This window comes from Phalacrocorax aristotelis, chromosome 1 (genome assembly GCF_949628215.1).
Source record: "Phalacrocorax aristotelis chromosome 1, bGulAri2.1, whole genome shotgun sequence".
In the NCBI taxonomy this organism is placed as follows: Eukaryota; Metazoa; Chordata; class Aves; order Suliformes; family Phalacrocoracidae; genus Phalacrocorax; species Phalacrocorax aristotelis.
The window spans coordinates 56,489,072-56,504,892 of record NC_134276.1 but is presented as its reverse complement, the minus strand read 5'-3'; the positions used below and the strand labels follow the sequence as shown (position 1 = coordinate 56,504,892).

The window sequence follows — 15,821 nt, the reverse complement described above, 5'->3', positions numbered from 1 at the left end:
CGTAGGCGCTCACGCCAACTCGGCATCACTTTTTGAGGATCCTGCATGGTGGGAGCAGGTTAATACGTACCTTCTGAGGACGTGAGCTTGCTTGCAGCAAAACTGATGTATCAAGAGGGATTGGGTCACCTGGGAATCTATGAGCCAAAAGGCCAGCAACCGCCTACACCAGGAACTGTATTAATCCAAACTGGCCCCTACAGAACCTTGCAGTTCAAGGTATAGATGCTTCTTTTCACTGTGGTTTGTTCCTTTAGAGTACTTAGAGAAAAAAGGCCTGCTACCACTACTGAAAAATCATAATGAGGTGACAGGAACGCATAATTCATTGTACTCTGTCTAATTTAGGATATAAAGGCTCAAGTAATGAGTTTCCCATCAAATCTCTTGGAAGATTATGCCATAAACCAAAGCTTTTGTCAAACAGCTTTTAGATTATTGCTTACTGCTTGCGATCTACTATTTGATTACTAATAATTTAAATAACATTATCAGCACAGGAAGAAAATCAGAAATGTTTAAATATTTCTCAAGAGGGTAAAAATAAGGCGGGGAAAAACTTTCTATGCTGACCAATTTTCAAGCTGATTAAGTTTTTTATTAAGAAAACATTGACGATCAAATAGCAATGTCAGCCTACTTAAAAGCTACCTTATGTTTAAATAGGTTTACTATAGACAGGGTTCTCCTTGGCAAAGAAAATAACTTTGACAACCTGTTTTCAGTCTCTTCTATTACAATATTTTGCTTTGCATGCAATGATTATTTCTTGGGAAGAAACAGAGTGAAGAAACTACCTAGCTGAGCGCAGCCTGCCCTCACACAAGGGTTGCAGATCCAGGATGCCAGTTTCAGTCTGTTTTCCAGTAGCTACTTTACACAAAAATATTTATGTATTTGTTGGACTGGAGCAGAGAGAAAGTTTCAGCTTTCAAAACAACGTCCTCCAATGTGCAAACAAACAGGCACAAAAACAAATACCCCCTCTGGCTTAGTGAATGTGCTATTATTTATGCACAGTGGAATTGCTTCAAAAGGAAAGATCGCACGCATCCATCCAAAAAGGCCCTTGAAGATGTTCTCCCAAAAGGTGAGGAGTGAGGACTCGGCTCTCTCACTTATCAGCATCACTCACAGGACTCTCCTCCTAGGTTAGATTCACTGGCTGATTGCTCAGTTGTTGTGACTAACTCTCCTCCTGTACTGAATCCTGTAGCCTTAAGCACCTGTATGAAGACTTTATCACAGAACCACAGAATGGCAGGGGTTGGAAGGGACCTCTGGAGATCATCTTGTCCAACCCCCCTAACTGAGCAGGGACACCCAGAGCAGGGGGCACAGGAACGCATCCAGGCGGGTTTTGAATGTCTCCAGGGAAGGAGACTCCACAGCCTCCCTGGGCAGCCTGTGCCACTGCTCTGGCACCCTCACAGGAAAGGAGTTTTTTCTCATGTTTAGCTGGAACTTCCTGTGTTCCAACTTGTGCCCGTTGCCCCTTGTCCTGTCATTGGGCACCACTGAAAAGAGCCTAATCCCATCATCTTGACACCCACCCTTCAGATATTTATAAGAAGTGATGAGATCCCCCCTCAGTCTCTTCTCCAGGCTGAACTAACCCAGGTCTCTCAGCCTTTCCTCATAAGGGAGAGGTCATCCTGCAAGGCAGGAAGCTGCCTAAAGATAAGGGGCTGTATCAGTAAATACAGCGATGGTCTAACTCTTTGCGGAAGCAATATGTACTCCAGCAAACATGAGTAATGGTAAAAAAAATGAATTATCTGTTATTTTTTGTTCTTTTGAAATGTGGAGGTATGTATGCGCCTGTGTAGCCTAAACATGCAATATTCTGTGCAGAATAGAAAAGAATGATTTAGAAAGAAAAAGAAGAGGAGGGGTCCCCTATAAGCAACTGAGAAAATATTCAGAATATATTCCTTAGCTTACCTTTGCAAATTAACTCCTCACTGTTGATAGGCATGTGTGCAGCTCTCTTGTAAAACTAGTCCGACCAAGGTGTTCTTTCAATAAAATTTTGTTTGAATATTGAGTTCCTGCTATATCTAACACAAGTTAGTAAATACCTTTGCCTCAAAGGGGCTCAAATGATTAGCACTTGCAGATCACAGCAGGGTGAAATAAAAATGAGACAAATATTTGTGGAATAAATATTAGTAACGTTTACAAATTTGCCTTTCATATGAGAGCATCAAAAATACAAATATCCATTAATCAGAAAATGTGGCTGCTAGCTGTTACTATCATCTTCCCAAGATGCTTTTTGTTGAAAATTGTAAATAACTCATCTAATATTTGCTGATTTAAACTAATGAAGTTTGTACCTCCATACCTCTATATTAAATTAACACAAAGGTATAGAAACTCTAAGTACCGTTTTGAGAAGTTTTGTTCCGCTGCATGAGTCCTTTCCACACGACTCATCTGAACAGCCATTGCATGCAACAGTTTGATTAGCTCTCAACATCAGGCAAGCCACAGAATGGAAAAAGATCAGCACTTACGTATCAGCTATTAAAATGATGATGATCCTAATCTGCCAACTATATTAGTCTTTCTAGAAAGGTTTATTGTCTGCGCTGTAATAACGGTAATAATGACGTTGAAAGGACTATAAAAAATAACCTAAAAGTATATAAATCAATAGCAAAGTTGCATGTACGATTCTTTAGCCCAACTAAATTTTATGGACTTGCATCAGATTTGTTTAACATTACAGACTACAGTCTGGATGAATCTACTCTTAACTATATAATTTTCTTAATCTTGAGTTTGATTTTTGCTGGTGTTTCAGCTAAAAAGGGCAAGGCAATTCTGCAGAGTTTCCTCTTTTGTCAAAAGCAGATTTAGCTTGAGAGGTCCATTTGGCAATGGCAGTGACCATCCTGTCACCAGACAAATGGAAATTACCCTGGAATACTGGAAGAAGCAAAAACTAACAATGAAAGGAAAATTATGCAAATATTACAAGTTAAATTGGCCCTTACTTATAATCCAAAAGTTATCCACACTGTTACAATATACCCTTGAAAAAAGCTGTCTGGTATACGATACAACTTCAGCAGACTTTTTGAACGTAAGGGGCTGTTCGGGTACATGCATATATGAACATATGCACTCTTGTCCACACACTGTGAACATAATACTTCTGTACATTCTTCTCAGTTGAAGAAAAGGCATTAGTCTCTTGGGCAAATCGTGAGAGAAGAGCAATTTAAATCCATTTACCCGATATAGAAAAGCTCCACTTGAGCAATGATCTGTATTTATGAGTTAAGAATTTGCCAGCAACCAGATTTTGATATAAAAGGCGCAAAGAGTTTGTGGTTTGGCCAGTTTCTGTACTGAGCATAGATTGTACTCTAGACAATGATTTACAGTGTCCAGCAGGAGCTGCTTTAAAAAGCAAACTCAGACTCAAAATTACTAATTAACAAAGTACAGAGATGCTTCCACAAAGGTTCCATCAATTATTGTAGTAATCTCAGCGGGATATGAAGCTGGTGTCCTTTATAAGGACAATTTAAAAAATTAAGCACCATACTTATTTGTACTATATTTGCCTTTTACATAATAGAAAAAGGTTTAAAAAGTATGTACATAACTATGACATTACAGCTGTGTAGGTCTCATGAAGAAATACTGGCATAAATATAAAATGGAAGCTCTTTGCAGACAGGAGTGTCCCTTCTTTGTAATTCTTCAGTGCTTCACACAATTAAACTGTAGTTTTGAATTTTGATCATTCACTGCTTTACTCACTTTTGTTAAAAAAACTGTAATTAAATCTCGTTCAAATTCTGCCATCAGCTGCATTCAATAGAGATAGATCAGCAAAAATCAGGTTTGGCGGTCTTTAACTCAAAAAACTAGTAACAAGTGTGCACATGCCCCACAACCAATCTGATTACAGTCAATTTATACATGGCTTTTAGTATGCTGTCTCAGTAATTAAAGAAGAAAGGCTTTGGAGTTCTCATTCAAAGAATGGTACAGGACTTCTAAAGATCAGCTTGAAGAACAAAATAATCACTGTTTCAGCATTCAGTTTCAGGCAGCTGTTTCTGGGAGTCCTTTCACTTCGTCAGCCATGCTACATTGCAAAGACAGGTGTTTGTATTTAATCAATGCATTTTAGTTATGTTCCAGGTATTCAATTAACAGCGTTCATTGCCAGCCCATAGCCAGCACGATGGACCATCCTGGAACAGCAGCAGTCAAGGAATATTGCTCCTGGCTTTTCACCAATTCACTAAATAAACCTCCCCGGCACCATTCTTTTAAATACCTTCATTTTTAAATTAGATTTTGATTCTCTGCTCAGAAACACCTAAACCTCTGTTGAGCCAACAAAACCTATTTTGCAATTTTGATTAGCGTGATCTGTCTTCCTTACTTCTTGTTTTGCAGCTGGACTGCTAGCAGAGGATACACTACTTCACGAAATAAAAAAAAGAAGATTTTATTAAGGAAGTTTTTCCTGTGGTCCAGCTTTGGCATCTTCTTTTACATTTTTTAAACTGCTTTAAATACAGGCATGTAATGCAAAGTTTAGACCAGATAAGAATACTGTAAATTGCAATTACTCTAACTGGTTAAAGAGAATATGGTCTGAGTCTGAAACTGTTAAAAAGGTGTTTTCCGTATTTCTCTACAACATAGATAATGCTGACAGACAAAACAATATATAGCTATTTTCATCCAAGTAATCTGAATTGGTCATACGCAATATTATCTTATATGTCAAAGTTGTAAAGCCAAAAGCTAATATCAGAGAAATAAATATTTATGTGTTTATACTGTGAAACAATTTTCTGTAACTAAATAAGATGCAGTCACTGTTTGTACTTACAGCTCCTTTCTCTGTGGAATATTATGTCATTTTAAGAGAAAAGCTGGAAAACACTTCAGGTTTAGCCACTGGACTCCGGGTGCTCATCATCCCTTGCCTTTGATTTGTCACTGTATTGTTTACACTTCTTAGGGACTAACACCCCTTTAAAAATGAGGACACTCACAAATTAAAAGACATTTAAAAATTGTACAAGAGTTTCTGAAGTCTGCTGGCTGACGACTGCACACTTAGGACATGCAAAGAAGTGTCCTGCTATTGCTTTTCACCATTTATATTTCAGCACTACTATAAACACAATTTTATTTTATATGTCAAAGCTGTATGTAACTGGGAACGGGTACCCTCAGGTGTAGAAAAGATTTAAAACATGAAAACAACAATAAATAGCAGCATATAAACCTGCGGTCTAATAATCCAATTCATTTGCCTCATAAACCCCAAATTTCAATGTGCCATAAAATCAGCACCCACTAAACTGACCACATTAACTATCACACATTGACATGATAACAAGCAGAGAGTTTCCCTAAGACAGTGAAGCACTCTCCGTGTGATCCCTCAGCCCAGGCAGATGTTCAGCTCCTTCAGTTTTGTCGAACAGATGACTTCGCTGGTATGGCTTGTGAAATTTTGGTGATGCAGTTAAGGCAGTCAAGCGCAAAAGCGGGGATAATACCAAGAACGCTCAGCTGCTGATAGTTTCTTCTCAATTATACCTTAAGGGTACTATACTATCGCCACGTGGCATTTTGCGGCTCGTGAGAAAAGACAGACAGCCTTCCTCTTGCAGTTTCCTGATAATTTTAAGAGATCTACCTGAAAGCCACCATCATGTGGCGAGCCTCACTTTCTCAACATGGCTTCAGGCACACATTCCCACATACCCTCTCGAGTAACTTCAAGATTTTTTTTGGCGGGCTAGCTATCAGATCAGCTTGCTGGTCCAGGTCAGCGTGTCAGATGGTGAGACCTGATGCAAGGGAGGCGGGAAGAGGGAACACACAACCTTGCTGACAGACAACTCCCATGCAGTGGGGTGAGGCGTAAATGCAAACATACTTCAACAGTCTGGACTCAAGCCTTTTACAACATTTTTTAATGTTTAAAGGAAGTATAAGCCAGAAACTCATAGTCTGCCCTCTCGGCTTATGGAGCACAGTTACGTAAAGTTATGTTGACAGACAGAACCATGCAAGAGCTGCATTGTCCTCTCCGCAATGAGATAATTACATATTAGATCCTGAGATTGAATTATTGGGAACTGCCCACTTAGCAGAGCAACAAGCTCTGAAGGAACTGTTCAACAATAGGAATGCCAATACATCTTGATTAGAACTTTTCCCATTTTGAAGCACGATCAGTCAGGTTTCAGATGAGATGTTTAAACACTTAGATGGTGAGAAAAAGGGGAAATCTATGGACTGTACAGACCAAGACCAAATGGAGCATTAAAAAAAGAAAAGAAGGGAACAGCTCCGCTCCCTCCCTCCTTCCTTGCACTCTACTCATCCAAATCTTTGACCAGCATAAAAGCACTTTTCCAGTCCCTTCCCTTCTCTTAGATAGGCCTTTAACTGCAAGAAAGGTCTTAATACCTAACAATGAATGCAAAATGACTCAAGCAATGAAAGAAGTACTCACATTCATGTTTTATTCATCTTCCAGTTACAGTCTTTTGTCCAACAATTCATCCTACCCTATATTCTCTCCCCGGTTCTCTGAATCAGCTTTTTGCTAGCCTCACTACCTCCATCTAGGGCTACATATTTGGATGCAAAGCCACGGATTGCTACATTCACGAAAGACTATCCAAAACCAAAACACAGATCGATGTGGCATCTACTGGGAAAGAGAAACAGTTGTTCAGATTCAAATGTTGCCACCATAAATACCAACATTTTATCCAAAATGTTACCTCTAGTACTTGTTTGAGGTCACCAGAAAAATGAATTTTAGACAAGAGCAGCCCAAAGGTAAACCTCTCCTGAAGACAGGCAACTGAATCCTGAACTGAAAAGAACCTACAGGAAACGTACGTAGGACCTGATGGGAGCCTCCCTGGCCATGACCATCCATCAGCAGCGTTGGACTTTTGGTAGGATAACTGTGCATAAAGATCCTTTTGCTAATGTTATGCTTCACTTCTTAAAAAATAATTCTACTTAAGAAAGCTATTTTAGTTTCCTATATTAATTACTGCTTATGGGCTCTCAAAGGAAAACTCCCAGGTCATAAGGGATACTGTAACTCAAAAGCCAACTGCAGACGTATTGTATGAGAACTGTAGTAAGGCATTCACACACTATATTTTCCCAGACCTTCTAGATACCTCCATAGTTCTCATAACCGTGGCAGTATCCATGTACATCCTCACGCTATACCATACTACCGTCTGGTACCCAGATGTGCAACAGCTTCATTCCATGTGTTGACTTCCCTCCAAGACAAAGTCAGACAAAAACCAGACGGGTATCCCCATAGTCTCTAGTATGCTAGAAACTCAACACATAGGACAGAGAGACGTGGCCAAAAATAACAGACAAATATGTGGTTACCATCACAGACATAGCAAGAGCTACAGCTACGGAGACTGACAAAGAATCAGGCAACAGAGAGGTCTAGCTTTTGACTTAGAGGGCAGGTTATATTACCCACTGCTTAGTCAAGCATCAGGCTTGAACTAATCGGACTCCCCAAACAGTAGGATTAGAGTGGCTGACTTAGCCTTTGATCTTTCTGACATATATGAACTGAGCCCTGTGTAGTTTTTTATTGTGCTTATGTTCACATTCATGTGTGTTTGCACACGTGTTTTTCAGATGGGGCCCATAAAACAAAGTTTCAGCCTGGCTTGCAAATACCTCTCCTGGTAATGTGCAGCTTCTCTAGCTCTTTAAGTGCTTAAATGTGACTTTAAGGCCATCCCAGGTACAAGCCACGGTTTCACCCCCGCATGCACGCACGTGCTCACACACGCACAGATGCGACTGTGTTATTCCGTAAGCATATCTAATTTAATGTAACAGCCCTACAAGGCACCTGTTAAAAGCAGTTGAGACTTCTACTTATTTTGGGAGATTTGCCCTGCTATTTTAAACCCAACAGGTCAGCGAGCAGGTCCAAGGCTTCATTGTTAGTCAAGCACCTGTAGAAATGCTTCTTTCAGGAGGAAAAAAAAAAAAACCGCCAGCTCAGGATGCTCAGTACCCTTTACATCTGCTGCTCAGCTGGAGTTGCGGTTAAAAGGCCATTAGAAGCGCAAGGTGACGGACCTCGCAGGCTAGGAGAGCCAGAGAGCAATTTGCTGTTTGCATTAGGAGTATCAGCCCTCGCTGCTGCTTCTTGACAGATCAAAAGCGAGGGCTCCTGTCCCAAGCCCTGAAAAACCAAGGACAGGCAGCCTTGATCCCAGGGCTGGCGCTGCACTGTAGAGCCTCCTCCTGGGCACCCGGGTTTTTACAGCGGGCCGGCGGGACGCGAAGCTTCCCGGCGCTATTAATAAGCCCTGACTTTGCTCACCGGAGACTCGCTCTGCTGGGCGTAGCGGTAGGGCCCGAATCGCTGTCGCCCTCGCAGTCAGCGGGGAGCGCAGGCACCTCTGTCGTAGCACCTGCCTTCAAATGCCGCGTCTCTTCTGTGTTTTGCAACCGCTCAGCAGAATAAAGTACCGTTGTTTCACTTTGCTGGAAGGAAAAGGTCATGTTAGCCAAAAGAAGCTCACCGGAGAGAGCTGGCGGTCTTTGTGACAGCCGCCTATAGCAACAGCTAAAAAATTTCTTATTAGGGAAGCTTATTTTTTGGATGTGTGCAGGAGCTCTGGAGCAATAAGCAGTGAAGAAAGCAAACCTTAGTTTCAGTAGGGTTTAGGCTGTTTTTACATACAGAGGAATAAAGGGCTAAGAATTTTAGCAGGCATATGTTTTCCTGCCATCTGCAACACATTTTAAATTCCTTTTGCATCCTGTAATGTATTCTCTCTGTTTAGAATAATAACTATTCTGCCTTTAAACACCAACCTTTATACGCTCATCTTAGGAATCTGTGGAGAAGTGCTAATTCTTTTACATGCTAAAATAATTATGCCTGGTAGTATGAACAGGCAAAACGAGAGAATGAAGGTTCCCTTCCCAGGGAGATAGCACCCATTAACCAGGTACGAAGGGGAGCATACAGTCATAGTTCATTGAAAATGTAATTCCATTTTGCTAGTAATGGGAGTGCTGATACTTTGATACCGTAATGAAGTTTTAAGCACCATGCCTGTTATTTCAACTAGCAACTTTAATGTAATTATGCATTTTTACTTTACTAAGCAAAAAGGAGGATTAGTATGCATAGTTTTCTTACATGTATCGTGGGGAATAAGACAGAGATCTCCGAGTGATACTGCAAGATGCTCAAGTCATTCAAAAGAAATGGCAGGTGGTAATTTTAAAGATAAATTACCCAGAAAAGCTTTTATTGTTGATCACTTGTTATAAGATTTGCCATTTGCAAGTAATTGTACATTCAGCTGAAACTGACCTTTTATGAGAGCCAAGTGGTAATATAAATGAAATGAATATATTCTTTACTGCAGTAATATAAAAAGAATGGCCTGAGCTTTTAACATAGTGCTTGACCTCTCTGGTGTCTGAACACCACCTAATCTCAGGAGTATTTCACAATAGCATATGATGAAATAAGTACTAATACAGCATTAGAACAGTTTAACACATTAACACTTAGAAGTGTAGAAAATATTATAGCTCTAGGTATGCTTTTTGATTATAAATCAGACCGGTGGCAGAAAGAAAAAAAGATTATTAGAGTACAATACACTGAAATTCATCATTACACTAATTATTAAAGCATCGCCTTTTCTATTTTAAAGTACCTCTTTCCAAGATACTCTGCCATAAAGTCACACCGGGAAACTCCAGATGCTGAGATTTAAAACTCTCAGTCAAAAATTAATTATTTATAAGCATTAGAAATGTGCTATTTCTCCTCAAAGGCCCTGATCTTACAAACAACACCTTTAGGCTTAGATGTGCATCTATAAGTTGTATTCCCTTTAATGGCATCAGTCACATGCAAACCAATAAATATGTACGAAAGTGGTAGCAAAGCCAGGTCTTAGAAAAAATGTACTTCCTCCTAGCTAAATGCACACTCTGGTTTCTTAGTGTGCACCACGCACTCTCAGTGGGAAAATAAGGGAGGCCGTAAGGGAGGGTGATCAGAGAGTCACCCTCTGCAGTTACCGAAATTGCAAACAGAGACGAGGAGCAGTCACACACAGTGTGGAGGGTACTGCTGCAACTGCACTGAAACAAGAAAAGTACAAATTTTACATGAAATTCTGCGTCCATCTTCACTGTCATCACTGAGATCTGGAGTGAATTAATCTCTAATGGCCCAATTTGCATTGATTATTGATTACAGTAAGGCTATTCCTATTTACACCCCTGAGACAACCGCACAAGGTACCTGTGAATCCCCACTTGCCTCCTGGTCTACAGGCATTTTATTCCCACAACTCTCAGTGACAGCAGTAGAGAAACAGTAAAAGAAGGCATTAATTGCCAAGTGCTTTGATACAGGCTCAGTCAGGAGGATTTTCTGCTGTTCTCCTGTCAATCTATCGTTATATTTTAGAGCTACTTAAAGGAAGGCAAAACATTCAGAAAAAGTATCTTGGGAACATCTGACATGAACTAATAGCTCAATCACATGAGTGACTACTGAGTTTTTTATTATTACTATTATTATTATTACTACCACTTTAGAGCTACAAGCAACTGTGTTACGTTTGCTAGCTTGCTTCAGTCAACGCCTCTGTATTATGCCAGTATGAAGCCCATTCATCAAAGCACAATTTCAAGGGACTCCTGACCTTCAAAATGAAGGGTTTGCTTCTGCTTTCATTTCAGTTACTTTCACTACAGTATCTCCGTGTTGCCAGAATCTCACCTCATTCATTGTCTGCAGAGGAGAACAAAGCTCACTAACTTCTTACGCAGCATTTAGAATTGAACATCTTTACAGTTGGATGCTTTACCAGAACACTTCTAGTCTAAATACACTATTATTCAGCATCTAGTAAAAAAAAAAAGAAAAAAAAAAAGCAAAGCCAAACCCAAACAAAACCACAACCCACAAAAAAAACCCACACTCTTCACCTTTTAAAGTCTCTAGATCAACTAACTGAAAGTGGACAGGCGCAAATCAGGCAAATCAGACAAATCAGACACATCCACTGCTTTTGAAACGTCAGACATTTGCTTTCATTCAGAAAACTTTCAGGCAAGGACACATTCCTTTAACTTTGATGTTTCATTTTTATGGCTTCACCAAAGATGCTGTAAGTTATTGAAATCATGGTTGGAGTTAAACAAGTAATGCTAACAGATATGTGCTCTGACTTTTGTCTTCTTTTATTGACTTTCAAGTGACAGATCTTCCTATAGCAGAACATTTCCCTCAAAGTCCTTAGGAGCTTCACTCAGTGCTCATGAATGCTGGGTCACGGCAGCATAAGTCTGACAGTTCAACTCTTCCTCACATGCAGGATACTCCACAGCAGCTTTACGAGAGGGCAGATTTTACAAGGATAGCCCAGTGTACACTGCAAGCTACTGCTACCCGCCCTGCATGGGACTGGTGCATAGAATCAAGCCCACAGCAGCATATTACATAGACTTCAAATTTTCTTCTTCCCCCCATTCCCAGGCAAAGTTCCTTTACTGAGGACTTACGCTGACGACCTATGTTGGAAACCAGCTTTATACGCTGTACTCCAGCGTAGGTCACAGCACCAGAATTCGGTGATCGGACAAGACGTCAGGCGCAGCAAGTTGGTTACAAATAGGTACAATGCTATTTCATTGAAAAATTTAGTATTGCTGTGAAAGCGTAGCAGATGACCGTAATCACGCTATTACCAACCTCAACACGTTTCACATGCAATAAAATGCTGTAGGAAAACCTTGCCTGACAGCGCAAAAACAGACAGCTTTTTAAATCTGTAACTTCTACCTTCTCCAGTTAAAAGTGAGTGTGTACAACCTCATCAGTTTAACAAGTTTCAACAGCCTTAGCTACAAAATAGCTTTTAAACAAATGCCAAATGAAAACATACGACTACTGAAAATCAAAACACATAAACCATACAGCATATTACTATTTTCCATCATATTATCAAGCCACTGGTGCAAAAGTTTTCAAAAACACAATGTCTGTTCAGAAATATTACTGCAATTAACGTTCTTTGAACTCTTTAATGACTCTTAAACATGAGGCACCGGACAGACTACACTTCTCTCAAAACAGTAACAAATTGCTTCCTTAACCGAGTCAGTATGGTGGAAAAAGACAGAATGAAAAAAAAAATTATTCTGAAACCTCTTTGTTAATTGTTTTAATTAAACTTCCAACATTGCACAAGCTTGCAAGTATGTAGCTTCCACATTAACAAGAGCACATGCTGCATGAACAGTCATTACACAGCCTCGCAGCGCTGTACGAGCAGAGCACACTCCGAAAGACACCTTAAAGCAATCCGAGTCTTCCAACAACTGAGTAGCTTGAATGGGCTACACACAGAGCTGCTCAAAAGTTGATCCACCGACTAGTAACAAGGCAGATAAACCACAAAGAGAAGAACTTGCAATAGGAAGCTCAGAAAAACCAACTCATCTCCACATAAATCATGTACTTCTTAACCATAAGAGTAGGTATTACTTATGAAGCTTAGCAGGAAACTGAAGAGTCACGTTGGATTTAGCTCCTATTAAATATTTAGCTATCGTGAGTCCTTCTGCACCGATACACGTTAGCAGAAACTTGCAAATGCTGGGATTCCTTAATGCATGGCAACTTTGCACTGTACATTCAAAAAATAAGACAATAAAACTTCTCTGTGAGCTGAAAGCAACAAGTGTTTACCCAAAGTTAATAGAACTCTGAAATTCACTGGATTTATTTTTTTTTTAAAATGGGATAGGCCATATCCCACCACCCTGTCTCAAAGCAAAGGGAGTAACAGCATGCGAAGGGATAGCATGACTGCATATTGAAAGGGTCTGTGGTTCACAGGAGAGATTTCATGATTTGATGTAACTGATGAGCAACCTAAGGAGAAATTTTTTTTACAACGTGCACAGAAAGACCAGAGAATCGGTGAGCCTGGGTGATAAAGGTGCCCGTGGAGTAGTTACACGCATGGGCCCTCTACTTTCCTGCTTTGTCCTAAAGCACGTCAGTGGGTCAGACCTGTGTGTCCGAAGGAACCAACGTGGCTATGCAGACATCTGGTCTGTTCTGCGTTGGCAACGTGGAACAACCTTCCCCGTATTTTTGTGAACTACATCCTCGCTGTCCTGAGATTTTCCACATTTATCATTCCTCATGTAAAGTGCTAAATACTGCACAGTGAATAACTGAGGCTTTATTTCACCTCAAGGAAGATAAATCTACTGTTTCCAACTTCAGAAAGGAAGCAAGCAAACCGACAGGCATCTAATTCACTCTGCAAACAGCAGAGCCTAACAGCAAAGTGCCAGTGGCAAAGCAGAAGTCGTTCCTGAGGGCTCGAGCAGTCCAGTTTAAGCATCCCAAGCTCATGCCTTCCCATATCATTTCTCTCTTTTTGTCGTGCTCTCCCATTGCTAAAGGATCATCCGCCCCGGACATATTTTTATTCAGTCAGTCCCAAAGATGCAATATGGATAAGGTTGTAAGGAAAAGCAGGAAAATGACATTAAAATAAAAAACAACCCCAAGACCTTCGTAGGCAGATTGAGATATAACCTGCTGCAGGCACGTTTCAGCAGAAGGAAGAGCTAAGTAACAGGCTGCCTGGTGTCTCCGGCGGCGGAGCGGGGTATATGTGCGGGGGGTGTGTGTGTGTGTGGGGAGGGGGTGTGTGTCTCTCCCCAGCAGCCGATGCCTCCGCTCGATTTGGGCTGTAGCGGAGGCGCCCGGCGGTGGGCGGCTGGGCTGGCACCCTCGGAGGGGCGCAACGCTCCCCGGGGCCGCGGTGGGGTCCGGGGTAGAGGGAGGGGAGGGAGTGTGCAGGACTGCCTTCTTCACCCTCCTCCTCCTCCGCCTTCCTCGCGCCCAGTCCCCGCTGGCAGAGGGCAAAGTTACTCCCCCGCAGGCGGCAGCGGGGGCAGCGGCCGCTGCGGACCCGCTCGGTGCCTCCGGCAGCCCGGCTGCAACTCTCAAGAAGTTTCTGCCGGCGAACAGATCCGAGGCAGAGGCTCGGCCGCTCGGGGGTTTGTTTGGTTTTGCTGGTTGTGGTTTTTTTTCTTTCTTTCTTTCTTTCTTTTTAATCCCCCTCCTCAGTTTTTACGTTTATTGAATCGTTCATAGACACGCACACGCGCCCCGCCGGGAAGTGCCACCCGTGCCGGCAGAGCCGCTCCACGCCGCGCAGACAAGGCGCCGACTCACGGCCCCGTTTCGGCAGGGAGTGCGCGCAGCCGGGCGCCCCCCCCTCCACACACACACCCCCACCACCACCCCTCCGCGCCCCGCCGCCCCCCGCCCCGCTCCGCCCGGCCCCTTACCTGCGATCTCCTGGTAGGGCACGCTGGCCAGGCTGAAGCCCTTGGCGCTGTACGCCTGCCGCACCTCGCCGCAGCTCCGCGCCTTGCCCTCGGCCCCCGCGGCCGCGGGCAGCAGCAGCAACAGCAGCAGCCCCGCCAGGGCGCAGCGCCGCGCAGCCCCCTGCGCCGCCGGCATGGCGCGGCGCGCAAATCCCGCGCAGCGCGCAAGTCCCGCGCCGCCGCCGCCGCCGCCGCCTCCGCCGCACCGCCGCGCCGCCGCCGCCGCCGCGCCCCCCGGCTGTGGGGGCGGCGGGCCGGGAGCCCCCCGGCCGCCGAGGCAAACTTTTGCGAGGCGGGGGGGAGAAGGGCGCGCAGACACACACATGCGCGCACGGCGGGGGCTGGAGTGCGGCAGCCTCGTCCCTCCGGCTCCTTCTCCAAACGCAAAGCGCTCTCGCCCCCCGCCAAAAAAAAAAAAAAAAAAAAAAAAAAAGAGGGAAAAGAGAAATAAAAGGGGGTAAGAATTTGGCTGTAGGTTGTGAAGATTGAAACCGCGGACGCGCTGCTGCGAGCGGAGTCCCGGGCCAGCGGCAGCGCGATCCGCCGCGGAGCTGTGCCTGCCGCCTCTGCGAGGCTGGAGGTGGTGGGAAAAGCAGCCGGCGTGGGGATGGACTGGACAGCGGCTCCGTGCGTGCCTGTGTGCCTGTGTGCGTGTGCGGGGGGTGTGCGCGCCTCTCTGTGTGTGTGTGTGTGTGTGTGTGTGTGTGTGTGTGGTGCACTGGATGCGTGTGCCTGTATTTACGGGATCCGGGGAAACCTCTGCTCCGCGCGGCGCTGGAGCAGCCTCCTGAGCCAGGCAGGGAGAAATCCTGGAGGCAGACACAGCGAGGGAGAGCCACACACACATCACACACACATCACACACACACACACACACACACAGAGGGAGAGAGAAACGTGCTATACATTGCATCGCCGAAATACAGGAGCAGAAAGCAAATCCTGGCGTGGATCGCTGTTTGCTGGCGGAAGGAAGGAAAAGCACCCAGAGCCCAGAAAACTTCCCCCTCACCACGAATCCAGCCGCTCCTAGCCCCAAAATTACAAATTGCCGGCTAGCGAGAAGTCAAAAAAAGACACTCTTTGGCGGTATTGCTCTCTGTAATGCCAGGTTTGGAGCAGGCCCTGTAAATACTTTTTTTTTTTTAATTGATTGTCATTTGTTGCACGCATTAATACCCGAGCTGAAGAGCTAGAATGAGGATGAGTTCATCATCTAAAGGAGAGAGAAGGAAGGATGTTTCTGTGCATCAGACAGAGAAGAATGAGGAGGAAACAAGAAAGGCAGTCCTTGACCCAGGTATTTCGTGCCACCCTAGGAGAGGGGAGCAGGGGACAAAACCATGAATTCTCCCCTG

At 43.5% G+C, this 15,821-nt stretch overlaps 1 protein-coding gene across 1 annotated transcript in view; it reads right to left on the bottom strand.

The window, feature by feature from the left end:
- Nucleotides 1–14,900, bottom strand: part of GPC6 (glypican 6) — a 777,195-nt gene extending 762,295 nt beyond the window's left edge. Inside the window, exon 1 of the mRNA XM_075089625.1 lies at nucleotides 14,425–14,900. Coding sequence (XP_074945726.1) covers nucleotides 14,425–14,788 — 364 coding nt within the window. The 5' untranslated portion in view covers nucleotides 14,789–14,900. The remainder of the gene's footprint in view (nucleotides 1–14,424) is intronic.
- Nucleotides 14,901–15,821: the final 921 nt, after the last annotated feature.